Below are 27496 nucleotides of genomic sequence, written 5' to 3'. Positions count from 1 at the left end.
TCACTGTAAAAGCTACATACATGATGATTAGAATGGCTTTTGGTAAATTCATGGTTTCATTGTTTCGCTATCAATACCAAAATAGATGCTTAATATCACTGAAAGCATCTGGAGTTGATTAAAAGGGATACAGGTGTAGGTCAAAACACTGCCACCAAGTGGATAATCATGTCATAACACCAACCAGAAATGGCTGGTCAGATTCCTGTCAAGATTTTAGGGTTATATGCATATATTTTATTTAAAGCTATATTTAATTTTAATTATCTTGTAAAAGAGGCTAATTTGATCAATATAACATATTTTTCTTTGGGATTTAGTGAGCACTAGTTGCAAATTTAAATAAAAAAAAAGCAAAATATAACTCTATTTTCAGTTTTATGATTTTATTTGTATTTTTCTCCAGCCACTTCCGGAGTTGTCTCGTATCCCTGGTCTGGTCTTATCAGGAAACACCTTCTCTGACTGCCTGATGGTGCTGCAGTTTCTGCGTAGTTTTGGAAAGGTCCTGGGATTGGATGTAAATTCAAATCAGTGTAAAAGCATGCTCACTATAGGTGACCTTCAGGAGGGACTGCTCAACACCGGGAACAGTATGAAAAAGGTGCAGGACCTGCTGGTGAGCCTGCTAGCTGCAGCTGTGTGTGATCCTGGTATACCTGCAGGTCACAAGGTGAGAGTCTGCATTGTATCGGTTGCATTTGTACAGCTGTTGGATTGTAAATGCTTTCTTACACACAAAAACCCCACTATCCCACCTGAAATATGTATTTGGTTATATGTTGCTAATGTGATGTAAAACAAAATGACATGACAAGTGTGATCCAATCCAAGGTTTATTCATACAAAATGGTATCTGAAAATGTAAAATATGCCCATAAAAAAATAATCATATTCATAAGAATTCTATATGTTTAGTTTTGTATTATTGTGGCATGCAGCGAGGAAAAGACAAAAATACCAGTTGACTGATAGTGGTAGCTGGCCTCTGCATTATCAGTTCTTGTGGTAAATTGTGCTCAAAGATAGGACTTCTCATGATTCCATTTTTTTGTACTTAAGCTCACTCATGATCAGAAATAATTTGATCTACTTGTTCAGTATTGCAGATTCTGACTCAATGGCGTGATGGGAAATAACAATGAAAATGTCAGACTTTCATCTTCAGAAGTTCCTGAGATATTGTCATCCACACATGACCTCAAATTTCAATTCCTCCCAAAACATGTAATGAAAGTGGGTCACCTGTCCTTTAAAAATATATATATATTGGTACATCAATCAAAAAAATTTCACAGACATTATTTTTAAGTATTCATAGTTTATGATAAAACAGTTCAAAGCAAATCAGAGCTGATCAGGCAGAAGGCTCCCTGATGCTTTGAGATGGAACAAATGCTCAAACATAAGCATGCAAATGCCTCTGTGCTCACAAAATGTATTGATTAGTTTTCACTGCTTTAGTTACTACATCACTGTTTTGCAACAAAAAAAAATAGTGTTATTTAATTTTTTTTTAACTTTCAGCAGAGGTATAAGGTGTGTGAGTACATAACGGTATTTAGTCACTGTCCTCCTTTATATGATCCCACATGTTTGTTCCCAGTTTACAAAATACAGATGATAGTTTACTCAGTACTGCAGCTCTGGGGATGTAAATGAACATTCTGTTTACAAGGATATCCTTGTTTAGAGCTCTTGGACATTTTAAACCATAATTTTAATTCATCCCCCAAGGTCATACCTCACTGGTGTGCTGCGGGGTGTAATCATGCCTTTATGTGATTTTACATAATTTTCCTTGTAAGAGGTTGTCTCAGACTGTTGTGTGCACAGCAAGGCAGATATACATACAATATCCCAGCTAAACATCGAGCATCTTCCATAATCCGCACATCCTAGACGTGACACATCCTGAGGGACATTCAAGCACTTAGCGTCATGAAGAGATAATTGCTCGGAAGGACAGTTCTCTGCCGGCCATCAGTTGTGACTAATTGCTAATGGTTATAGTACATACAGTAAATATGAATTCTTGTTTAAGCTTAGCGGTTTGTTAACACTGCAACTAAACTACACTTCTGAAACCCATGATTTAAATTTTTTTTTTAGAGCAAAACCATTTTGGGGGACCACTTGACTAATGTGGAGATCAACCGAGACAATGTGTCTGAGATCCTGCAGATCTACATGGAGGGTCACTCTGAACAGACAGAGGTGGCTGCTCTGGCCGTCAGCCTCAGGACTAAAGCTTTTCAAGCCCACACGCCATCACAGAAGGCCTCTATGCTAGCGTTCCTGGTTAATGAGCTCTGCTGCAGTAAGGCTGTGATCAGGTGAGAACACTGACTCCTTCTGACACTCATATTGTCTGTTTTTTCCTCCATACGACAATCAAAGTCAGTTCAGTTTTTAAAAATAGTCAAGATAATTGGCTTTTGATATTAAATAACCTAACACTAAAACAAATCCTGGTCATTTTCAGGCTGTGGTACATTTTTATCAAATTATAAGACGTGTTTGGCTTGTGAAAGGCATTTTCAGTGCACTATATAAGTGAGTGTTCCTTATGTGCCTGAAGTGAACCAATTAATCTCTGTGTCTGGGTGTGGAACATACCGGCTTGTTTTATTCATGCATCCTTCAGCTGTGATAGAACAGCTGAAGTATGAAAAGGAATATGACAAATCATGATCTGATAGACAGTTTCACAAGGTTGCATCAAACTACACATCATCAATTTTTCATCGGTGCTACACTTTGAAACACATCTGGTGCACTCTGCAATGCCCTGAAACCGCCTCTTGCTCCTTTTATTGTAGAAAAAGGTCACAGAAATGCCACTTTCAATACTGTCCGATGTTTTTCAGTGAGATCGACAAAAACATAGATTATATGACCAACCTGAGGAAGGATAAGTGGGCTGTCGAGGGAAAGCTTCGCAAGTGAGTATATAAGTCATCTGTTTTGGGAAGATTCTGCGCATATGCTTTTTATGTTAGTACATGAGTGAATAGCACAGGAATTCTTCTATATGTACATTTTTTTTGTTTTCAAAGATTGAGGAGCATTCATTCCAAGAAGACAGGGAAGAGAGACAGCAGTGTAGGAGGAGAGGACAACCACACCTTTATCATCCCCACCGTCAGAAGCAAATGCAAGAGGAAAGAAGGGGACAGCGAGGAAGAAGAGGACGACGATGACGACAGTGACGACCAAGGAGACGACGATGAAGAGGAGGAGGAAGAGTCAGGGGGAAAGAAAGGGAAGAAAGCAGAGATATGTGAAGAGGAGGTCAGTAGCAGCATAATGCTTTCACCGGAGCCAGTGGCTAAATCAGTGTTTGTTATTGTAAATGTCAGCCGGTCCACTGGCCTCGCAGTAATGAGATCTGTTCCTCTAGGATGACAGTGTACACTCAGCCAGCATCGAGGAGCTGGAGAAACAGATTGAGAGAACATACAAGGTAAATTAAACCCTGCGAGACCATTTTCTCTCATGATTTGCGCGTGAATGGATTCATAGTTCAGTTTCATGTACTTTCTGTCACTTTAGCAACAGAGTCAAATTAGGCAGAAGCTGTTTGACTCCTCGCACTTGCTGCGCTCCGTGATGATCGGCCAAGACCGATACAAGAGACGTTACTGGGTCCTTCCCCAGTGTGGTGGCATCTTTGTTGAAGGCATGGAGAGTGGTGAAGGTGCAATTTTCTCCAATTTTGTCCCTGTTCAGCATGTACAGAATAAACCATTCTTGTCCACCGTGCCAGAGCTGACATTACTTTCTTTTGACTCAGGTTATGAGGAGGTGGAGGAGAGGAAAAGACAGTGGGCCGCTCAGGTGATAAGGGTGAAAGAGGAGCAGCTTGAAGAAATAAAGAAGCCAGTGGTCTCCAGCTCAGCACAGAGCACAGACGGTGATACAAACATGCCAGGGAGCCATCGGGACAAAGACAATCTTTTCCTCCAAAAACCAGGCTCTTTATCTAAACTCAGCAAACTCCTTGAAGTTGCCAAAATGGCTCAAGATTCAGACTTTAATACCCAGAACAGTAATTCTGCTGAAGTTTCTACCGCTGCATCTTATCCCTCATATCCTACCTCAAAGACAGTCACTGCTCAGCAGGGACTGATAGATAAAGCAGATCCTTCAGTACCGTCTCTGCTTAGTGCTTCCCAGCTCAAAAACAGTCCCTGGATGACCTGCAGCCCTCAATCAAGTCTGCATTACGACCAGCTGTCCAAGATACTGACTGAAAAAAACAACCAGTGGTTTAGCCTGTTGCCTCGCTCTCCTTGCGATGAGTCCTCAGTGACCTCTGGCTCCAGTCCCCCAGCTTCCTCCTCTTCTCCACAACCCATCAGGGCCAAATCCCCCTCCTTCCTCTCCCCTAATCTGCTAGATACAGCCAGCTACAACATGATTGCTGGGATCAATAACATGCAATCACCTATTCTTCAGGTTGGTGGATAACAATCATGCTATTTCCATCTCCGTTACAAATATGAAGTTGTGCTTTTCATTTAGTCCATGTTTCATGACCATTTTTCCTGTGTTGGACAAACGCTTCATTTCAGCTTTTGCCTTAAATAATATGGACATGGTATTGGAATAAAATTGTTGTCTAATCATTATTATTAAAAATGTATTTTCCTCTCAGCAAGGAAAGCCTGACACTCCTCAAAGCAGACCAGCACTGTTTGACGTGTTCAGCTCAGCAACAAGTCCCAGCCAGCCCACCTCTGGCACTTCTCTAACCCCTTTGCTGGATCTAGCCACCCAGCATGGAGAGGGTAAAGCAAACAAGGTCCTCTGTCTGGCGAATAAAAACTCTGTCAACCAGAGTGAGACCCCAGAGCCACCGAACGACAAGATTAGTTGTGTCTCATTCCCTGCTGTGGAGGTGGCCAAGACCCAGGACTACCCTTGTCCTCAGCCTATTCCAGAGGGTACGAATTGTGTACTGCCAGTATTCACAGTTTAGATAAAGACACATGCTGTAGTGTTTGCCATTAACACAAGTTCCGTATTTTGTTAAAATAAAAACATAATATGATAATAGTTTGTAAATCTGTGTGTGTTGTAGAGATGCTGCATGGCTGGTGGAGAGTGTCCGACTTGGAGAACCTGCACAGTTTGGTCAAAACCCTCCACAGCCGAGGCATCAGAGAGAAGGTCTTGCAGAAACAGATCCAAAAACATATGGAGCATATGAGCTCGCTATGTGGCAGCAGTAAAGATGGTTCGTTCACGTTCCTTCCTTCAGATTCAACAGACTTGCAGTGAAAAACAAACAAATGTATTGCTACTTGATCTTTTGTATGCCACATCTGGATATATAAATACATTGCTGACAGCAGGAAATGGTTTGCTGTAAAGTTTTAATTTATCTGTTGTGGCAGCAATTGATGTATCAGAGCTGGAAAAACAGGAGGTGAGCAAGGACATGGTGGAGAGCTGGTGCGTTGAGGTGCAGGCCCTGGAGGTGGACATCAGCCTGCTGCGGCAGGTCGAAGCTCTGGAGAGGAAAGTCATCTCTGCCAGCCTGCAGGTCAAGGTACTGGCAAACAGGCAGCCTACTCATTCATTTATTTTCATCTTAAACAGATAAACTATTTGTGTTTCCAAATTGATGTTATGTGATTTAATTTGTCAGCGTATGCTTCGATAGGCTCGAGTTGTTGGCATTGCCATTAAATAATGTGTTGTGATGGACACATTTCTCTGATGTCTCCCTCAGGGTTGGATGCCCCCTGATCCCCAGTCAGACAGTAAAGATCTGGTCTATCATGAGCACAAGCCCTTCTCTTCCCCACCTCTGGACAACAAAGGTCAGAGAGAAACCAGTCAGGAGGACTTTTCTGGCTCTGTGGTGCGACGGCAGCCCAACAATCCTCTTGATATAGCAGTAACCAGGCTGGCAGAGCTGGAGAGGAACATTGAGCGAAGGTACCCGAGGAGATTCTTCAATACAACCTTTTAAATCATACTGGATAATAATCTGTGTTTTTATTAGAAATAGTGGGTAACTATGCTTGATACATCATACTGGACAAAGTATTAACACTTTATAAGTAAAACCGACTTATCACGCACTTTAAATGCGTCTCAATTTCTGTTCCCTTAAAGCAGTGAGGACGAGGTCGCTCCTGGGATGAAACTGTGGCGTAAAGCTTTAAGTCAAGTCCGCAGCTCAGCTCAGCTGTCGCTTTGCATTAGACAGCTGCAGAAATCCATTGCCTGGGAACGAGCCATCATGAAAGTGGTGAGTGTCATCTGGTTTCTCTCTCGATCACAGATTTGTATCACACATCATTTAATCATACATACACTGCCCGTCAAAAGCTAGGACACACCCTCTCATTCAGTGGTTTTTATTTGATTATTTTATACATTGTATATTAACACTGAAGATATCAAAACTATAAAAGAATAGAAATGGAATTATGTTGTAAACAAAAAAAGTGTTAATCATCAGCATTAATCTACAATGTAGAAAATAATCCGAATAAATACAAGCATTGAATGAGGAGGTGTGTCCAAACTGTTGACTGGTATTAAACATACATTTATAGCTCACACTAAAGATGCCTCTTTAAAATTAATAGTCTTTTTGGCTGTGAGGCTTCTCGTTCAGGTTCATGAAAACTAATGTATTAGTGATTTTTTGCACAGAGTTATCTCACTACATTTTATACTGAGGGACAGTATGTCAGGTTGAATTTGAAGGTACATATAGAGCAGGATGCTTAGTTGCCTCTACCTTTTTGTGGTGTTTTCAGCACTGCCAGCTCTGTCAAAAGGGAGATAATGAGGAACTGCTTCTACTTTGTGACGGCTGTGACAAAGGCTGCCACACTTACTGCCATAAACCGAAGATTACTACAGTCCCTGATGGAGACTGGTTTTGTCCTACTTGTGTAGCAAAGGTACATCAACATCCCCTGAGTGATTGACCATCAAGCGAATATTCATTCCTCTTCTTCTTACATGCCTCTATTACTCTATATTAGTCTATCTATCAGAGCAATACACATATATGTGGCTAGATGGCATGTTTTGTGTGCATCTACAGTCTTCTGTGTGTTCTGTCATTCAGGAAAGTGGTCAATCCCCTCGGAGTAGGAATCAACAGAGCCGAACAGCTGGAGGAGGAAAGAAAAGCACTGAGGTAAAACGAAATAGTAAGCCATCTGTGGTAGGAGAGCTCATCAGTGAGGAGCATGCCAGCAGCAACAGCATGCCAAAGAAAGGTACCAAGGAGTTCAAAAAGAGGAAAGGAGACGACAGCCCACCCAGCTGCCAGGCCAAATATGACAGCCCTGTCCCCTGTGCAAAAAAAGCCAAAACACCCAAGGACGACAAAAACGGGTTGGCAATGTGCCGGTATGTACAAGTGCATATTAAACGCATGCAAGCAGCATTTATTTGACCTCATTGTTTTGAGCTCTGGTGATACAACTGCAGAACAATCCATGTGGAGTTATTAATCTGCCACGATCCACACATCAGTTTATCGTATCATTTCACATCAAATCTAAAGTCATGTGGTCAGAAAAAATCTTATGACGCTTTAAATAATTTAAAACTACATCAGATAAATCTGATTTATTGTGCTCACCTTTATTCGTTTCCTTCCAGGATGCTGCTGGCTGAGTTGGAGGCCCATAGAGATGCTTGGCCCTTTCTCACACCAGTCAACCTCAAAGCGGTCCCTGGATATAGAAAAGTTATCAAGAAACCCATGGACTTCTCCACTATCAAGGAAAAGCTCACCAACAACCAGTATGTGTTACTATCACAGTGTTGCTGTTTGGGAAGATGCTTTCATGTTTTTATGCATAGTTTTGATTGATATTCTGCTCACCAGTTGGAATAATTAAAACCTTTTCTAATGGTTGCAGGTACTTAAATTTGGAGACCTTCATCATTGACGTGAACCTCGTTTTTGATAACTGTGAAAAATTTAATGAAGATGACTCCGAAATTGGACGAGCCGGCCACAGTATGAGGAGATTCTTTGACAAACGATGGACTGAGCTGCTGTAGTAAACATTTTGAGCGTGGATGCTGCTGTCTACATATCAGACTTCATCTGTGTTGTCGGAGGCCTTCCCTTAACCTTTGACACCAAATCAATGCAGAGTTAGAATAACACTGATGAGCAGCATGAACGGAGAAGCTCCTGGTCGATGTGGTGGTGAAGAAAAAAACACTTTGGATCGTTTCTTAGTGCAATACCATTCGTTATCAACATGCACTGACTCTTCACTCAAAATTGAATTTGGGGAATCAAAGATTTCCATTGTAGATGCTTCATTTACTTGTTTTTTTTTTAAAATAATTATTTCTACTGTATAGCTTTGTGTGTGTGTGTATTTATTTTGTCAACTATTTATGTTTCAATCTTTTCTAAGAAAAGGCAGAAAATAGCACCCAGCTTTAAAAAAAAAGACAAAATAATGTTTTATGGACTATTAATCAAAAATGAATTGTTTACAGCTCTGCAACTTGAGGTTACCTGCAGAACTACTATACATCTGCTTTTTGAGTTCATTGTGTAAAATGCAAAGTGGGATCGCTGACAGGTCACGTGTTAATTCTGTTACAAGGTTTTTTTTTTCCGCATTTACAGTGTGTACTTACTGCGCAGTCTTGATGAAGATTGTGCCGTTGCATAAACATGATTGTAGCACTTACTACGTGTGAATATCCGCTCAGAACACTCCTCGGTATTGTAGTGCCTGACCTCTGACTGTACGTGTGTCCTGCACAGTAACTGTAGGAAAGCTGTAAAAGTCTTAAGAGCCTTTCCTCTGAATTGACGTGGTGCATATATTGTGTTTCATCTCCAAGCATTTCCTTCAACCGGAGCCTTGTCAGACATCCTGTGGACAGACGTGAAACCTGCACTGGGCTTAAATCCAGCTGGGAGTCAGACAGTCTCACGGTCCACTGGAGGCGTCTCCAGACAGCTGAAGTCAGAAGACTTGAAGTAACTGTATTTTATTATGAATATTGTGAAATGAGTAGTGGCTTTTGTAGGAATATTATTTTTAAATAGTGGGTTTGTGGATGGTAAAAATAAACCTGTTTTGCAAAATAACAGCAATAAGCAGCACTACTTCCACTTTGTGAATGTATTATTATTACTGTTAGAGACTTTTAATGCCATTTTGCTGCTTTTGAATCAGGAATTTGAAACATTTTCTCTGGATCTGGAGTTAGCATTTCATCGAGTGCCGCGTAATTTAAGCATATTGACTCAGTTACTGTCGTTCAGTACAATTCTGAAATACTTACTAGTACTTTCCTTGAGTATTTGCATGTGCAGTAGTAACTATAATTATTAGCTTACATCAGAGTTGTTAAAATCAGCTCCAACCCCTGTCAACACCTGTGTCCAAGTTTCACTGAATGCAACTATGGTGTCCAAGAGCAAGTGAATGCAGCATCATTGACCATAACAGTAACAGCAATGCTTATAACAACAGTCAGTTGGATTTGCAGTCATCTGTAAACAGAACTAAAAATACTAAAGGTAAGTCTTGTACCTTTTGTTGATGGAGGTGCACACACACACACACCTCAAAATGTTTACAGGAGGGGAAGTTTATTTGTTGCTTCCAGCTGTTTGTAGGAATCTTTCCTCTTGAGTTTATTAAATACCGGCAGCATCAGGATCAATAGGAGCACCTCCAAAGCGCACATTTCAGCACAACTTAACACAGCGGTAACTTCATTAATTACTTAAAATTATCTCCAACACAGCAGCAGCTACATTTAAATCAGTGCGCATTACAGCCGAGTCCAGAGCTCCATTACAGCTGGATATTGTTTTGTTGTAGAAGTTAATCTGTTTTTAAAGTCAAAATGAAGCATTTCTTTCTGTTAGGTTGATTTAATAGTTTCGCAGCAGTGACGTTCTTGTGCATGCTGCTTCATCATAGATCTTAAATTCTGATTAAACCAAAACATCACAACAGGTAGCCAGGTGACAGTGAAAATACCTTTTTATTGTAAAATAAGCTGCTGTAGTTACACAAATTATCACACACAGACAGAATTTTTAATTTTGAAATCACAGTTGCGTTTTGCATATGGGTAAACTTTTTATTGTTATTTATTTTCCTTTATTTAAACAGGAAGTCCCATTCAGAATAGAGACAGACCTGACCTTTAAAAGCTATACAAAACAGATGCATGATAAAAAGAATAAACAATAAACACTAAAACAGATTGACAGCTGTTCAAAGACAGTGGCCTCTTGAGAAAAACATTGACATTCCTCCTTCACTGTATTCTTTATGATAATCTTCAACTCATTAATGGATATGAATGTTTCTAGTTTAACAGTTTTTGAAGATTACTCTGACCACGGTGCATGATGGGAGAACGCTGTGTTGCCGAAGTCTGTTTTATCCTTCAAATAGCTATTTTTTAACAGTAGTCACCTGAATAACCAAAATGTTTACTGTTTTTTTTGTTCAATCAGTACACATCAGATTAGTAACTTTCACTGTACAAGGAACAAAGTTGTATTTACATGGCTTATGATATTTTGATGCTTCAACAGATAAATGGAATTCCTAAAATTCAGTTTAGATTTTTGTGGGCTAAACCCAGATGTTCCACTTGGTCCATTATTCCACATTTCTGGAGACACCCCTGGCATCATCTTGAACAGTTATAGGGGTAAAAGCTTTTTACGCATAAATACAATCTTCTTCTTTTCCTTACATCAATAATCAATATACATCAATATATATATATATGTATCAATAATCAATATATATCTTTATTTACAGTGAAAAAAACTTAGCTTGTGAATTGTTTAATTGTATAAGAATGGGCAAACACTCGACTATGAACCTTGTAACGCCATATCTCCGGCTCACATGACTGATAACAGCTGCACATAAACAGATTTTATAGCTGCGCTCAACCAGGAAGTGGAGAAACAAGCAGCAACATTGTACATTTGCTCCAAAGGGAAGCAGCGGGCAGAATCAGCGGATTATTTGAGCACTTTGCGCCACCTTGCGATCGATCTGCTGCCTCTGCCGAGCACATCTGTCACAAAATGGTGTCCCTAATTCACACTCTTCGACATCACACGGACGAGGTCAGCTGCTGCGCCTTTTCTCCGGCTCTCCTTGCGACCTGCTCCGGCGACAAAACGCTTCGCCTTTACGACGCGGCGGACTTCTCCGAGCTGCCGTTCTCTCCTCTGACGGGTCACGGCTACGGGGTCCACTGCTGCTGCTTCAGCTCCTGTGGCCGCCACCTGCTCAGCTGCTCCACGGACGGTTGCATCATGGTGTGGAGCCCGGAGACAGGTGAGGTGGCCGCGGAGCTGCAGCACCCGGGCCGCAGTCCGCTCCGAGTGTGCGCACTGGCGCCGGACTCCTCCCTCCTGCTGGCCGGGGCCTGCGATGGCACCGTGGCCCTCTGGGACTTCACCTCCAAGAGTCTGCTCAGGTACAGTGTGAGCAACCTGTCAGCAACAGCATTAAATCAAGGCCAAGTTTTCTTTCAGCTTTAAAGTGACTTTTCAAAGTATCTGTCCATAAATATTTCACATTACTGTAAAGTGAATTGTCATTTAGTAAGAGTGTAACAATCAAACATCTCAGTGAATCATCCGTTTTGAGCTCCTTTTCTTTTTTTTGGTCAGGAGAATAGTGATGAATGTCACAGGTCACATCTTCAAATTACTTGTTTAATCTCATTATGTTACTATGATATCCATCAAAAGCACCAAACCTGCAAGTGAAAAGCTGAAATGCTCAGTATTTTTGCTTAAAAATAATTAGTTCTATCCATAGTGTGGACTACAGTATGTTCAAACTTGACTGTCAGGTTGAGAAAAAGTTCCACAAGTTGAGCCTGAAGGTTAATTCTTAGCCTTGGAAATTGTAGTTTGAGACGGACTTGGTTTTAATCTTATCTCAGCTGTCATCAGCAGGTGGAGTCATTCCACAACTGTCCTCCGATTCTCTTCTGATAGACATATGTGATGCTTCATTTTCCTGTCAACCAGTGAGAAACATTTTTAGATCCTTAAACTATAACTGTACTGTAACTCAAGTTGGTTTCTCCAGGTGTGATTTGGGATTGTCCTAAATTTAGCATCGTCTCAGGTTCGTTGATCTAATTGTCTAAATAAAGCATCAGAGTGACTTCCGGATATCATTTTAAAGCAGGTTCAACTTCAGGTTGCTGCTCTGTTAATAGAAACAACTGAGGCAAATGAAGACCAGAGCGGACAAACATAGGAGTGGCCAACCTAATAATGTTGATTAAATAAGAAGTGAAGACAAAAAGAACACTTTATGTAGATTATTTTCAAAATTGGTCTTTTATTCCTGTGATTTCACTGCAATTGTGATTATTGTGCTCCGTTACAGCTTTCTCAAGCCTACTGAGTCTCTCTGATTAGGATTCACAGGTGGTTTAATTGAATCTCATTACACTCAGTGCAGGACTCCACAGCCTAGAACACATTTGTTTCACAGAGCTACAGCAGGATTGCATGTTTGAGTTCTGCTCCTTGCTTTTTACACACCTCCTGATGAACTTTGCTGTTAATAACAAGCGTATCCCTCACAGATGCAGCGCAGTAAGCGAGGCTAGTGTTGTGGCTTGCTGCTTCTCTCCGTGTGGTCAGATGTTTGTGACCGGCTGCACCCACGGAGACCTTAAAATCTGGGATGTGGACGTCAGCCTTCTGCACCGTGAGAAAGACGCCCATGACCTGGGAGTCACCTGCTGCAGCTTCGCACCCCAGTTCAAAGTTGGTAAGTTGTGTTTAAAGGGTCATTTCACTCAAATCACAGCTTATTTTCTGTTACAGTCCCAGTTTTAGTTGGCTTAGGTTTCAAGATATTTGCCTTTTGAGATTTCCGCTCCCACTCAAATACAATGATGGGTGAATGAAAGTTTGTTTATAGTATGAAAAGCATGGACAATTTATACCTGGTGCTGAAAAATACAGGTGTTTTGCTCATTCTATACCAGAGTAAACTGAACATCTTTAGGTTCTGGTCTGTTGTTTGGATAAAACTAGCAACTGGTAGAAGTATTTCACCATTTTTTTTACTATAATTATCAGTACGTTTATCGGTTGATATGCAAAGTTGAACGGAATATATCATCCTGGTTACTTAAGCTATTGCAGTTTCTTTTTGCTCTATTTTTTCAGTGGCAGTTGTTTTTGTTTAAAATTAAAGAGCCTATATTATGCTTTATTTTTTCATTTCTTTTGAAATGAAAATAAAAAAAATGAGTGTCTTTGCAGCTTTTTGCCTGCAAACTTAAAAAGCCCATACCAGAAGAAGTTAAAAACCATCTCCTTACCGACATACAACGTCTCGTTTGAAGTCTGATCTCTTCTTCTGTTACTTATCTATGTCACCATGTTACACATTAGCATACCACTTGCCTTGCGGTTAGTTTGGCACAACCTTGAAACAAAGAATGAGCAACTTCTGTGTTGTCCTCTGTTATTGCCTCACTAGAGTCATGTCTCTCTGTTTTCCTCATAGGCCCAAAACCAGTTTTCACCTTAAAACCTAATGTACGAACGCAGGGCTGTTCGTGCTACACTTGGACCGCGTTGGTCTGCGCAGATGGTCGCATTGCCCCCCATGTCGAACACACAAATTTGGCAGTTTTATTCCATCTATTTACAGATCGGACATTAACACAGTGTCAGTTAATGTTCCTGTGGTGTGTCGAGCACAATGGGTGAACGTAGCGCAGGATTTCTGGAGAATTTAAAACTTCCCACTGTGCTCCATCAGTAGATGGCTCGTACATATCAAAGCACTTCCAAAGTCTGGCAGCAGGTACTTTAACTACGACTCCGTTAATGATGGATTATGAAGGTGTGGAGGACTGAGCGTCTCCTCGTACCATCCTTTGACGACAGCAAAATATATGTCGCACTTCGTAGTTTTGGGACTTGTTTTCCATTTTTTTAAACTTTCTTCACACCCAAAGCTCTTAAGGGAAAGCGTATTTGAAATTCATCATCATTTCATCGTAAGACAAACAACTAGACACAGATCTGGCTATGAATCACCAGTGAGCTATGTGTTTACACTTACAAGTAAACTGCTTATTTCTTGCAAAACTGATGTTGATCACTGTTTAAGTACTTAGGTTTTTCTGTTTGTTTGTTTGTTTAAACACTTCCGGGTTTCTGCTGGTAACTCTTGTTTTTAAAATTACAGCACGGTATACTGCAGACTTGAGGAAAGTGTGCAAAAGGGGCCTGAGTTAAACGACACTCATGCATCAGCCCCAAGTCTTCATATTTAGTGGGAACATTATGGCTTATGATATGTAGCATACTTAACTCAATTTTGTTGGGCCAGCTGACCAATCAGAGCTTTCTAGTAGTGAGCCAAGACATCCTTATTTTTTTTATCACTGAAGCATGTAAACATGTTCTAATAGACCCCAAAAACGTGTAAACCTGCAAATGTGCATAATAGAACTCTTTAACTGTCTTTTGTGGTTTAGTTTGAATTAATGCTTTAAATTTTTACAAAAAAAAAAACTACTTAGATTTCCTTTTTTTTAAATTTCCTTCCTTCTATTTCCATTATATAAATTAACTCTGCACTGGGAAAAAAATGAATGCCTCATCTATCATAGTGTGCACTGAATAAAAGGATACATATTAGCTTAGCATCAAATATCTGCCACTAATCAAAACACCATTCATACCAGTATAAAAGATGCCGGCATGCTTCACAAACAGGCCGTCGGATGATATTTGTCTTCCTCTGTCTATTAGACTCAGTCGAGCGTGAGCATTCAGAAAGACGAGATGTGGCTTCTTTTTGTTCTGCAGATGGCTGCTGTGTGGAGTTTCGACTGGCCTCCTGTGGGCAGGACAGCCAGCTGAAAATATGGATTGTTTCCCAGCGTGAAGGAGCAGGTAGGCAGACCTCTTTGCCCGTTCCCTCAACCGAATGCTCCCTCACCCCTACGAGAGAGGAGTGAGCGAGAGAGAGAGAGAGAGAGAGAGTGAGTCTGCTGCCGGCTTCAACCTTGAAATCTCTCTGCAGAATAGAAGAATTTTATTAGAGTGGAGTAAATCAGCTGCAGACTGACTCATTAATAATGGATCACTTTAAGACATTCTGCTGAAATGCAGCAGAGGACAGTGTGTGTGTGTGTGTGTGTGTGTGTGTGTGTGTGTGTGTGTGGGGAGAGGAGTTGGAAGGAAATCAGGTACATACATCCGCTGTGACATTTATATCTTGTACAACCGGCAGCAAAACAGGAACATTTTGTGTATGTTCATAGGTTGAGTAACCACGCCGCAGACTGTATTTTCCTTATGTGTGTGAACATGCCATGTTGTTAGGACCTAAGATGGGTTGCCGTGGTAACAGGGGAGGATTTGATGTGTCCCACATGGTGACCCGAGTCCATGGAGACTTCTCTCTCTCTCTCTCTCTCTCTCTCTCTCTCTCTCTCTCTCTCTCTCTCTCTTTTTTAAAGTCTCTGAGCAGCTTGCAGAAGGACGCAGAACAATGTCTGTCCTCGTTTGGTTTCTTTAGAATGTGGCTGTTCAGATGTGGAGGAGGTCACGATCAGCTTGAGTTCGTGAAATGTGCGTTTATCTCGTCTCGGCAAGAAGGAATGCACGCTTGAACTGCTCTGCCGCTATTTTCTGAAAAGGAGACTCAAGTGTCGGTGATTCAGGGAAGCAAGGGGGCAGTTTTGCAGCTTGAATTGCCATCTATGGAACATTTTCTAGCCTCTGCTTACTTTATATACAAGCCCTATATCTTCATGGCTTGTTATCCAAAGGAGATGCGCTTATTCCTGATCTCAATGGTAGCTCTGTGGGCTAAACATTTTAATATTATCAATTTTGTAGTGTGTCCCAGGCTGACACCTCCCATCCACACATCACATTTGTGCTTTCGTTTTTCCCTCCTCTGTAAGCTCTACTAATATTTCACATCAATCATGAATATGTATGGAAGTAACAAATTAGCCTCCCACTCAGAACAGTATTTTAAAACCTAATGGAGAAGACGGAGGTTTCATTTAACACAAGTGCGCTTACAGACCGATAATACAAATACTGCTACGGACCAATTAGTTGGCACATAAAATGAAATGCGCGGGGGATGTGAATGTTTTAATTTTTAGTGGCGCAAATAAAATCTAGTTTCCAGGCAGCTGTCAGCAGGTGGCACAGCAGCAAGAGCAAAGAGCGTTAGGGGTTATTGGAAAACCTGAGGTGATATTGTGGTATTTTTGGGCAGCTGCGGGGGGTCCACACCAGATCGAATACAGTCATAAATTTGCTTTGCCGTATTCTTACCTCTTTGTTTGTGTGTGGCCCTCAGCCTATGTCATGACGTTGCTTCACGCTCTCACCGCCCAGTCGGCTCCAGTTCTGTCCTGTGCTTACTCCTCTGACGGAGATTTGGTCGTCTCGGGGTAAGACACTCATCTCACGCACGCAAATCCTCTTCACATCTGTGAGCAGCACTAATAAACATCTCCCCGCTTCAGCAACAGAATATTGATTCTTGTGCCTGTCAGGTCATGTTTCATAATGCCATTTGTTTTGATTATTTGCTGTGGAATAATTTGCTCATTTGGGACATATTAAGTTTAAATTAATCTCTCCTACATGTATAAAGGCTCGTTTTTTTTCTGAGCTGTGAACAGCAGATGCCACTGCTGAGCACTGATCCTGCTGTTCCCTTAGTCTGCCACAGGAGGAGTGCATTTTGCTATTATATAGCTTCTGTTGGCTCCTTCTGCTGCTCCTGGCTTTGTTTCAAACATTCTGAAGGTTAATCTGTGCTGTTTTTTTGTGGTTCTGTTTATTTTTTGACCAGAATCCAATGTTTCTTTTAAAATTCTGCAGTGTAAATGAATGCATATGGATTCTGCAAAAGTTGACTTTATTTACTCCACTTATTCCACAGCTCCGTGGATAAAAGTGTTGCAATATATGATGCGGTAAGTGAAACACAAACACTCTCACCAAATGTTTTTTTTTTCTTTGTATGTGTGTGCTGCTTCAGTTAACTGCAGCAGAGCGGGTTTCTAAACACTAATTCGGAGCCTCTGTAAACACGCATGCCAAACATTCCGTTTTGTCAGTGTTTGTTTGTGCTTTGTTTACAGAACCTGGGAACCCTGCTCCACACTTTGAAACAACATGACAGGTAAATGACCTGACCTCCCTCCGCCATGCAATCTCTGCAGCCATCAGGCCGGCGGCGGAGCAGGAGTCCCCAGCGTTTCAGATCAAATCGTGTGATTTTTGCTTGATTAGCTTTTCCCAGAAGCACTGGGTGCAGTGATGCAATGGTATATTCTCCAGCGCTGCTTTCTGCACAGTCATTGATGTGGCACCACGGGTAAGAACCAGCAGAGCGCTTTGAAGTGCTTGAAAGGATTTAAGATGCTGTGCGATCTAAGACTGGAACCTGACTTTTAAGGCTGATCTCTTCCTGTGCCAGTTTCAGTGTCATACACAACCTTTACATCCCTCCTTCCTGCAGGTATGTGACTGCCGTCGCCGTGTCTCCCACCTCTCCTTGGATCGCAACCGGCTCCATGGACCGATCGGTGAACGTGTGGAGAATTGGAGATGGAGACGGGATAACGGGTAAACACCCAGCAGAGAATTGTTTAACTTGGCGCCAATAAATGCACAATCACTCAACATTTTTTATTTTTTTAAACAGACAGTTATCAGTGGTATGAAGCCCAGAAGCCATTTGCAGCGCCAAAGCCTCCCTAAAGTGTGTTTTGGGAGATATCCAGCCGGAGAAGCTCCTATTACATGTGCATTGCTGTCTGGCTTGAGGAATTGTGATAGATGTTTATTAGTGCAGCAGGGCAAACTACCTCTGCGCCTCTGAGAGCTGTTGTTATGGAGGTGAATGCTCTTTAAAACCAAAAAAAACCCTGTTCCAAGCCGACATGAAAGAAAACATTTGGAATACTAAATGAAAAGGTGCAATCGTCAGACATCTGGAGGCCTTGAAGCTTCACGGGCACGGCTCCCATCAGGTGGATGTTGACGAAGCAAATTCCATCTGCATGAAGATCTGCCTTTATTATGCCTCTGCCTCATTCTCTCTCCGGCTCCCCTTTAATCTAGTTTCTTTCTCCCTTTCTCGCACATTAAACTTATTCTCTTTTATGTTTTTCAGCAGCAGCCGAATCAAAGCAGACAGTGTGCCAAGGTAAATAAATGCATCTCTCTGTTTTGCCCTCAGAAATCTTCAGTTACTCACGGTTCCTGTTTGAGCTTAAACCAGTGCTTTTTTTTTGTTTTACTGCTTCATGCGAATGATTCACATATCTGTGTCTCGTACTGCCGTTTAGATGATTTAATGTGTGGATCCCACTGCAAACAGCTTTTCTATTGTTGCATTGCGCTATTTTCTCTTTCTGTTTGTGACAGAAGGCTTTTTTTGTGTGATTTTCTTTGTCAGGCGTGTGTGCTGCATTGTGTAACCCAAATCAGGTGTAGCGAATGAGGATCCAACAGAATGAATAAAATGAAATGACGACTGTCTGGCATGAAAGGATAAGGCTGGCATTATTCAGTGTTTCTCTTAATGACAGTAAATCCCATGAAAAGACCAAGAATGTCTTGGTCCGTCTTTCAAATCTTTCTTAAGCCTGTTTGTTTCTACTGAATGGGGGGAAAAAAGTGTAATCAACATTTCTGCAAGAGGCTCAATAATTTCCTAAAACAAATGGGCTCTGTAGCATTTAGTCAAACTATGCTGAAATATCTCCTGCTGTGAAATTTGGTACAGATTTGAGTCTCTCCAAGATTTAAAACAAAAACACTTGTTTAGAAGAAAATATCAGCAAAACTAATGGCAGTCCCATCAGCCTCATACTGTGTAGTTGGTGCTAATTTGCAAATGTTGTGGATGCAAATATTCTCAAATGGTGAATGGTGTAAATAATATCTTTTTAGCATTGTGTTAGCTGTCACTTCCCAGAGCAACTTTATTTGTACAGGTATAGCACCTCTCAATAAGCCGATTTGATTTATAAGAGGCAAAAAAAATGGCACAATGACAAGATGTTGAAAAAACAAGAGAGAAAACACAGGACTGAAATATAAAAAGACAACGAAAGATGCCATGAGCCATTTATAGTCAATGTACTAAAATGAAAGATGTCGCCTCAGGGTCTGAAAAGTGAACCCAGTATGGAAGTGACTTAAACCTGCATTCTGTCTGATGGCCACCAGGCGGAGACTCCACCAATCATTGTATACTAGTTAAAGAGAAAATGTCGTCAATCTTTGGTTGATTTGCTACCTCGGGAAACATTTTCTCGATGAATTTATGGTCTCAATCGCTACTTCACCAAGTCTTCTTCGGTACAGCGTGATTATTTTGAAAAGTTTGATTCCATTTTGACAAAAAATAGACTAGGAAGTGGGGTATGTTTTATGGTGGGCTGCCTTGTGATTGACAGGTTGCTACAGTATTGCTGTGCATAGTGTTCTTAAGCTTTCAGTCATATCCACCTCTCATTTGTCACTTCTGTGCTCAGAAAATATAAAGAGATTAACATACTTACCCGCTTAGTAAGTGAACAGAAAATGTCTCAGCGCAACATTAAATTTCCATCAATCTGACTTGTGAACATCATTTTAACTTAAACTTTAGAAACACAGCAAAATATGTGTGTAGTTTTTGTTTTCCCTCACTTTGCTGTTAGGGAAAACATGTTAGCCTGTTAATGCTCTTATGAAAGTGTTTAAGTTCTACCCAGCTATAGCCTCGCTAAGATCTGAGCAGCGAGACTGATTACTACCTGTGGTCCATAGGCTTTTAAATAATTATCAGCAAAAAAAACTTGATTTTTGACTGGAGTTGACTGTTTTTGTCCTTGTTCCTGATATGTGGCTCATAGAGACTGAATACTGCCTCTCCATGCTCTGTTTTTACTCTGGGGACAGTAAACAAATCTGTTCCAGGTGACTTGAGGCATCAGGATGGATCATAATGTAGCAGAAGTGGCCCTAAAACATTTGTTCTTTATAAGCCTGTAGTAAGTTTAAAATTAAAATCGACTAAAACAGGAGTAATTAGTGGCTCCATCTACAATTATATCATTTTCAGCTGCAAATTAATATGCATTAGGCATGCTAGGGAGAGTTTACAGCAGCAGGGTGATGTATGTGGAGCTGAAAATAATTCTGTGCTAATGTTTATGGAAATTAAGGAACATGTCATCCAGTGCAAACTGTTGTGTTTTTATAGTTTTTGGCCAGTCACGAGGCCCCATGGCACAGAGAAATGTGTCATCAGGTTTTAGCTACACAGGCAAAACTTATTAGTGGGATCAGTTCATTGTTGGTTTTGGTCTTTTCATGGAATTTGTTGACAATAAGAAAAATAGACTACCACCAGCCTTATCCTTTAAGCTATAAAGCATTGAGATGTTAAGAAGGGATTCATGCGTTCATCTGTCCTAGTAATTAAACACTGCAGTCTGAGCTGTCCCAGACTGCAGTGAAGCACTGAGGTTTTCATGCTTTTGGCACAGTGTTTCCATGACTCAGCCTCCTAGACTAAGAGACTCCAGACACTATCAGCCAGGGCTGCAGAAAGGAGGTGGTATTACGCTGCTTGCTGTTGTGCTGAACAATAAGTGAATGTTTCCACTGAGTCTGACTGCTTGGGGCAGAAAGCTTTAATCATGCAAAAAAAGAGAAAAAATCAGGGTATATCACAATAGTCCTTTTTCATTTTGACTTGTCATAGTTGGGGAATCACGGTTATATTAAAGATTAAAGATGGCTGGATTCCACTTCCAGGAGGCCCTGCTTTTGGCTTACACTTACAGGTAATCGGGTACTGTTTAACAGTCAGAACCACTGGATGTCACTAGAACACCAGTGTCTCAGACCAAAACAAACGGGCATAATGGCCTCATTTCCCCCCATACCTTGAGTTACATTTACACCCAGAAAGGCTGGTTGCACAAGTTGGCAAAATATAATAGAGGCACAACCATTAGCCCGCGCTAGCATTGCTAAATACCATTTCCACAGTCCTTACATGTGGAAACAGACACACAAAGACCGGAGCAGAACAGACACTAACAAAGAAGGAAAAGCAGAGGAAAGCTTTGAAACAGTAGTAGACAAGTACACAGGTAGTTTACAAATAATATACCTGTTTTTAAATTTTGCCATTTTTTTGGGGAGCACTTTTGCTTTTCCAGTACAGTGTTGGAAGCCACTCTTAGTCTGTTAATAAAGGCAGGGATGGCCAAGATTTGAATGGGAGGGCTTGCAAACACTAGTCACTGGTGAAAAAGCTCCTGTCATATCTCGACTGCAGTTCACCTGGTTCTTTGGTCTGCTGTGAGCAAAGTTAAATTTAGTTGTCCATCAGACTAGACACTAGGTTTGACACATCATTGTAGAGACACCATCCCTACTGTGAAGCATGGTGGTGGCAGCATCATGATGTGGGCAGGCTTCTCGACAGCAGGCGAGAGTAGCAATGGAAGGATTGTAAAGGGTCAAATTAATGCGCCAAATACAGGGAAATCCTGAATGACAGCCTGAAGCAGTCTGCAACAGAACTGTGACTTGGGAGAAGATTTATTTTCCAGCAAAGCAATGACCTGAAGCATACAGCCAAAGATACGCAGGAACCTTTTACAGACAACAAGATGAATGTTCTGGACCGGCCAAGTCAGAGCCGAGACCTTAATTTAATTAAGAATTTGTGGCTGTACTTGAAAAGGGCTGTTTACTCACTGTACTCTTGTAACCTGATGGAGCTGCAATGGTTTTGCAGAGAGAAATGAGGTAAAATTAGAGTCGAGGCTGATTGAGATCTATCAGCACAGGCTCAATTCTGAAATTGAAACTAAAGGTGCATTATTGCTATTATGCTTCACGTTTTTAATCAACTGGCATTACTTTGTAGAAATGTGTTTTTACTTTGACAGAGAAGAATCTTTTTTGTAAATTCTTGTCAAAAAAAAGATTTTTTTTACCATGATTCAGTGTTAAAATTAATGAAAGGGGAAAACTTCCAGTTGCATTGAATTTTTATAGCCACTGTGTATCGTTACATAGTGGGGACTTGTTTTGAAGCTTTCTTTTTGTTCAGACCCTTGCAAATAATGATGGCTCAGTTCCATTAAAGGCGCATTTAATGGAACTAAGCAACCATTATTTTCCACCTGTTGTTTTCCTACTGTGACAAGTCACAGTATCTGCTGTGAAAAAGGTCCATTCGGTATTCAAGAGCAAGTCTTCTTCTAGACTGATTAGTGTCATTCAACAATATCACACAAAGAAAAACAACTCCTAATCAGAGGTGCCAGTTTCTATATAAATGGAAGTCTGATTGGATGAAAATGCAGCTCAGCCCCAGACCTGTTTTCAGGGAGCAGAATGTTACGTGGAAGAAAAATCTGAAATTTGAGCCGATGGTTATTTCTTTCAGGCTAGCCTAGATAGCAAGGGGTGAGGGGGGGGAACCTAACGGGTAGTTAGTGCGGTAATGAACTGCACCTCCCAGTCTTCAGGGTCATCCTTCACAAGGCTAATGATCAGCAGTGGGAACTGGGAGGCTGCTGTGAGGCATCGGCGGCCAACACACAACACAACGGGCTGCCTTGCATGATAAATGACAGCCGGCCTTTTTACGCCGAGTGTCGTGAAGGTTGATGAGCTGCATGCTGGCAGTGTGAAATAACACAAGCCCAGCTTTGATTTTCTTCTCATTTGGTAGATCTCACGCTTGTACGTGAGGTCAGGTGTGTAAGAATGTTTAGCTGTGTGTTGTGGGGGCATAAATCTGTTTGTACAGTCACATTGCGGGGACCAGCATCTCTTCTGGGGACAATAAACAAGGCCTCATAAATTACTGTATTATAGGATGAAGTCTTGGTTGGGGTTAGCGTAATGTCACTGTACTCTGAAGTCATGGAAACCACACTCTGTTTGTGCGTGTGTGTGTGGGCGCACATGAAAGTAATTATCACTCCCATATTACCACAGAGGGAGTGTGTCCTCCTCTGTGGAGTGTGAGGGGAAACTGTTTGCAACTGATATGTTTTGTAGCAGGAGATGGAGGCGTACGGCAATGTCAGAGCACTTCCTCCCTTCCTGTTTTGTGTGTTTTTGCAGGAAAGAAGTTGCCGGGTCACTCCAGGCTGCTGCCCCCCGATTGGTCCGAGGAGGATGTGCAGAGTTGGTTGAGCGAGGAAGGACTGGAGGAGCTCGTCAGTATCTTTAAAGCCAACAACATCGACGGACCAGAGCTTATCCAGCTGAACAAGGAAACAGCAGCCGAGATGGGAATCGGTGAGGACAGAATAAAAAACAGTCACGTACATCAGTGTACATTGCACACACACACAAACACACTCCCTCCCTCTCTCTCTCCCTCATGGGCACATTGGGATTCAGTGTTTTTGTGGGGATTTACGCCCTGATCCTAAAACATGACAAGACCGAATTGGAAAGCATGATATAAGCTGCTTTCATCGATGCTCTGGTTTATTTTTTCCCTACACAACTCCTGCCAAACAACGATCTGATTTAGGGACGTGAATTTCTGTCTGCTTATACAATCGCAAATCACGCTGGGAGGACAGCGCCCTGCAGGATGGCCTTTACCTCTCGAACGGTGATAATCCCTCTCACAATAAGATTAGTCCACTCAATGGACGTCCAAGGTCGCAGTGTGGAAAGTCTCCATACGAACTGTAGCCAGAAAACCGTACTCGGCGGAGTAGAAGCAGCGGTGGCGCAGTACAGGAGCGAATAGTGTACAAGTGTCAGCATCATTTTCCCCACTAAAGCAGTTTTGAACTAATTAAACAGTTCTCGCTAATTCACTTTCATGCAGACTGTTAAATTGATGCCACTTTGTCTGTGAAGGCCGTTTTGACTATAGTAAGTCATTTTTATATCTGGGTCTTTGTGCAAATTAAACAAATAAGATTTAATGAGTTAATTAAAGAGCCATAGAGGAGCTTGTTAGTGGATTTTATTAGATTCAGATAGATCAGAGTGATGCTGCACAGCTGACCTGCTCCTGAGGGGAGACTGTTCAGAGTTTGGGATCAGCTACGAGAAGCAGAATCCTCTCTTGTTTCCTTTCCTGACCATATTCTCTACAAACGATAGGTTCTCAGCTGAATTATCTGCAAACCTGTTGAACCGTGTATTAGTGACATCACTGAATGAAGCCGTGCAGAGTCACAGAATACAGCATAAAATCTGTGTCTCACCTTGCCTTGGAAATCTACATTTATTCAGTTGGTGATGCAGAAAATGCTGAATATGTTTGGAGGCTGGGTCCTGATGGACACATATTGGTAAATTGATTACTCTATTGGTGTTTAGCACAGAAAATATTCAGTTGATATTATTTTATTTTAATTTGGCGTAAAGCTGAAGTGGTTTCCTCATATCCTTCGTCATGTTACAGCATCAGATGAAAATGTTTAAATAGTTTCATGAGTTCTAATGTCATAGGCAGCTTGATGGCTTTTCTTCAGCATTCTGTTTTTCTTTTATAATGGACAGCTGTGAAGAATATTTAAAAAGCCCTGTAACAACCCATTCCTCTTAACTGAAGTAGGCGGAACACAATCAGTCCATTCTGTGAGGAAAAGGACTCCGGTAATGTTCAAAGTGCCCCATTTAATAGGCGCATTTACAAAGCCTGATGAAGACAATCATTGTGACGCCTGTCATAACTGACATGTTGTGAAATGTTGAGCTGTACTACAAAGTAAGTTCAACATATCCACGATATCTTTTGTTAGCAATCACATTCTGGTATAGTGGTCACATGAAGCGGTAAAGAAACGGAATTGGACACAGATGACTAATCACAAACGTGGACAGCTGGAGTCTAGAGGTCTACAACCGGGGTGTCAAACATGCAACCCACAGGCCAAAACCAGCCCTCCAGAGGGTCCAATCCAGCCCTCAGGATGACTTTGTAAAATGTAAAAATTACAGAGAAGACATTAACTGTAAATTGTAAATTTGTAAAAGTAAAAATTTAAAATAAATTCTAGATTTTGACAAGTTATTTTGATCATATAGTAAAATCCTAAAGTAATTGTTCATTTGTCGCTTTATCTCTCATTTTTTTGTAATATTTTGTTTTGTTTTTTTGTCTTTTTTCTGACTTTTATCTGTCATTTTGTGTTTACTTTTTGTCTCGCTTGTGATTTTTGTCTTATATTTGTCATTTTGTGTTTCGGTTTATTCCTTGTTTTGTGTATCGTTTGTGTCATTTTGTGTTTTTTTTTGTCGTTTTGTTTCTCGCTTTTCTTATTTTGGGTCTCGTTTGTATCATTTGTCTAATGTTTTGTCTCGTTCTTGTCATTTGTCCATTTTTTTTGTCTAAGTTTTTGTCTCTTTTACTTTTTGTATCGTTTGTCTGATTTTTGTCATGTTGTGTCTTGATTTTGTTGGTTTTTTTTGTCTGACTTTTGTCATTTTGATCATAAAGTAAAACACTATATCATTCAGTTCCAGACACCTGTGATGAAACGTTTTGTTCCTTTGTAGAAATACACTGCGATCTGGAAGTTGTGATGTGTAAAGTGAGGCATTACTATTGCTGAAACTGAGCTTATTTTCTTAAGAAATTTCAGATTGTTCATGATGTTCTGTAAAAAGATAGTTCTTTATATGTGAACATTTTCAGAATATTTTTAAAACAAAGGAAACATTTGGAGTTGTGCTTATTTATAGGTTATTATGTTGTGATTTTACTGGTCCGGCCCACTTGAGATCAAATTGGGCTGAATGTGGCCCCTGAACTAAAATGAGTTTGACACCCCTGCTCTAGAGATAATACAAACTACAAGTAAGACAGCTGCTGAAGCCAAAGTCAGGAGGGAAAGCTGCAAAAAAAAAAAATCCTCTGTGTGAATATATAATTAACAGGCTTATCAATATCACTGTCTCGTTGTGTATAAATTGCTTAGATGAAGTTTCTTACTTAAGATTCCATATTCGGTTTCATTATCATTGTACATCTCAAGATTATATAATGAAATTACAGATGTATTCCCTTTAAGCTACTTTGACAGCTAAAATGAAGAATAAATGATGAAGCAATAAAATTAAAATTCTTTTATAGCAAAGTGAAGGATGAGTTCGGTAATCTCACATTCAGTCTCATTCCTTTGCTGCGTAAGACAGTTTTTATTAGCCTCGTTCTTTGAGCTGGCAGTGTTTTGGCAAAAGCAGAACAAATGTAAAAACATCATTCAAACCAATAAGTAGACTTACTGCAGACCTTAGGGTCAACAAGCAGGCTTTAAGGCTTTAGTGTTTTAATCAGTCTCTGTTTTTGCATTCTATCACTCCACACAGGCATATTAAACAAAGAAATGGCTTTGAAATTGCTTGCTGCTCGAAATACTCTGACCTTCCCCTCTCACTGTCTGCAAACTGAGCTCTGAAGGATCTTCTAGGAATGGTAATGCTGTTTTTCCAGTAAAGTTATTGGTCAGCAAGGGGTGCTTCAAAGTGTGATGATCTGTTATTATGACATAACTGGCTCAAGAGCAGGTGGAAGCAGACCAAAGTCTTAGTCCAGAAAACCCAGAGTTAAACATGAAGTTACCTTGCTAACACCTTCTCCTGCTTACAGGCCTCTTACTGCAGATTCAGACAAAAGGAGAACATTTCTGAAGAAATCTTGTCCCAATGCAGCTTTTGCCAGTTAGTATGTCCTGCTATAATTATGCATATGGTAGCATTTCTATAAATACATTTATTTTGAAAAGCTAGCATGTTTTAATATCCCTGATTAGTGCCTATGAGCTTTTATTTTGAAAGTGTAGTTCTATCAGCCAATCAGCTGAGAGTCACAGTTTGCTTGTAGTGAGCAGAGCGGATAGAGGAGCAAACAGGCAGACTAGACTGTCACAGCTTCCTACGCTCTTCAACACTTTCTACACTCTTAAACCTACGTAATTTAACCAGCATATACAATTCTATATGGGTACTCACCAGTGAATATTCTACGACTGAAATGACGAAGATGATGATGAATTAGCTGTGCAGTTACTGATGATGATGAGATGAACGTACTGCACAGTGAGGATGGACAAGGCTGGATGCTGAACGCTACGGTTGCTGAGCCAATCAGCGCCCAGTGCTGTACGGTACGCATTTTATTTAGATTTAATCTACTTTTAATATGTTTTGATTATTGTTTTTTAGATTTTTACTCCAAGGAACAGCAGAGTTATGTGAGGATCGGCGTATGTTTGTGTATGACTCTGTCTGTGTAAAACATTACTCAAAAACTGACAAACGGATTTGGATGAAATTTTCAGAGGATGTCAGAAATGACACAAGGACCGCTTAACGTCTGGATCAACATTTTGTTAAGGATTTCCCATTGCAAGATATAGCTGCCAGCATGGCGTCACTGTAACCATAACAAGAAGTGAACAC

General features: G+C 40.8%; 2 protein-coding genes and 1 long non-coding RNA gene across 4 annotated transcripts in view; 2 read left to right on the top strand and 1 right to left on the bottom strand.

Moving 5' to 3' along the window:
* The window catches only part of LOC110968541 (bromodomain adjacent to zinc finger domain protein 2B-like), a 49515-nt gene extending 40409 nt beyond the window's left edge, over positions 1–9106 (top strand). The window contains exons 24-39 of one of the 2 annotated variants that reach the window (XM_022218453.2): positions 407–673; positions 2113–2336; positions 2871–2945; positions 3060–3294; positions 3404–3466; positions 3556–3700; positions 3797–4461; positions 4661–4949; positions 5087–5242; positions 5403–5557; positions 5741–5949; positions 6133–6265; positions 6783–6929; positions 7100–7386; positions 7642–7785; positions 7905–9106. In XM_022218453.2, the coding sequence (XP_022074145.2) occupies positions 407–673; positions 2113–2336; positions 2871–2945; positions 3060–3294; positions 3404–3466; positions 3556–3700; positions 3797–4461; positions 4661–4949; positions 5087–5242; positions 5403–5557; positions 5741–5949; positions 6133–6265; positions 6783–6929; positions 7100–7386; positions 7642–7785; positions 7905–8049 (3339 nt within the window). In that variant the 3' untranslated portion in view covers positions 8050–9106. Of the gene's footprint in view, positions 1–406; positions 674–2112; positions 2337–2870; positions 2946–3059; positions 3295–3403; positions 3467–3555; positions 3701–3796; positions 4462–4660; positions 4950–5086; positions 5243–5402; positions 5558–5740; positions 5950–6129; positions 6266–6782; positions 6930–7099; positions 7387–7641; positions 7786–7904 lie in introns of both variants that reach the window. The other variant, XM_022218446.2, reaches the window with a different exon arrangement.
* A 1854-nt stretch (positions 9107–10960) lies between these two features.
* LOC110968557 (WD repeat, SAM and U-box domain-containing protein 1-like) overlaps positions 10961–27496 on the top strand; it is a 41050-nt gene continuing 24514 nt past the window's right edge. The window contains exons 1-9 of the mRNA XM_022218465.2: positions 10961–11481; positions 12613–12800; positions 14864–14950; positions 16380–16473; positions 16971–17004; positions 17173–17213; positions 17553–17659; positions 18210–18242; positions 23186–23362. Of these exons, the coding sequence (XP_022074157.1) occupies positions 11084–11481; positions 12613–12800; positions 14864–14950; positions 16380–16473; positions 16971–17004; positions 17173–17213; positions 17553–17659; positions 18210–18242; positions 23186–23362 (1159 nt within the window). The 5' untranslated portion in view covers positions 10961–11083. The remainder of the gene's footprint in view (positions 11482–12612; positions 12801–14863; positions 14951–16379; positions 16474–16970; positions 17005–17172; positions 17214–17552; positions 17660–18209; positions 18243–23185; positions 23363–27496) is intronic.
* On the bottom strand, positions 11379–16625 carry LOC127537017 (uncharacterized). The gene is made up of 3 exons (XR_007946292.1): positions 16355–16625; positions 14737–14998; positions 11379–11497 (listed from the first exon to the last, which is right to left on the bottom strand). It is a non-coding gene; the product is annotated as an uncharacterized LOC127537017 (long non-coding RNA).

This window comes from Acanthochromis polyacanthus, chromosome 14 (genome assembly GCF_021347895.1).
Source record: "Acanthochromis polyacanthus isolate Apoly-LR-REF ecotype Palm Island chromosome 14, KAUST_Apoly_ChrSc, whole genome shotgun sequence".
NCBI lineage: Eukaryota > Metazoa > Chordata > Actinopteri > Pomacentridae > Acanthochromis > Acanthochromis polyacanthus.
The sequence above is the reverse complement of the archived record's forward strand: the minus strand, read 5'-3'. Positions and strand labels throughout refer to the sequence as shown.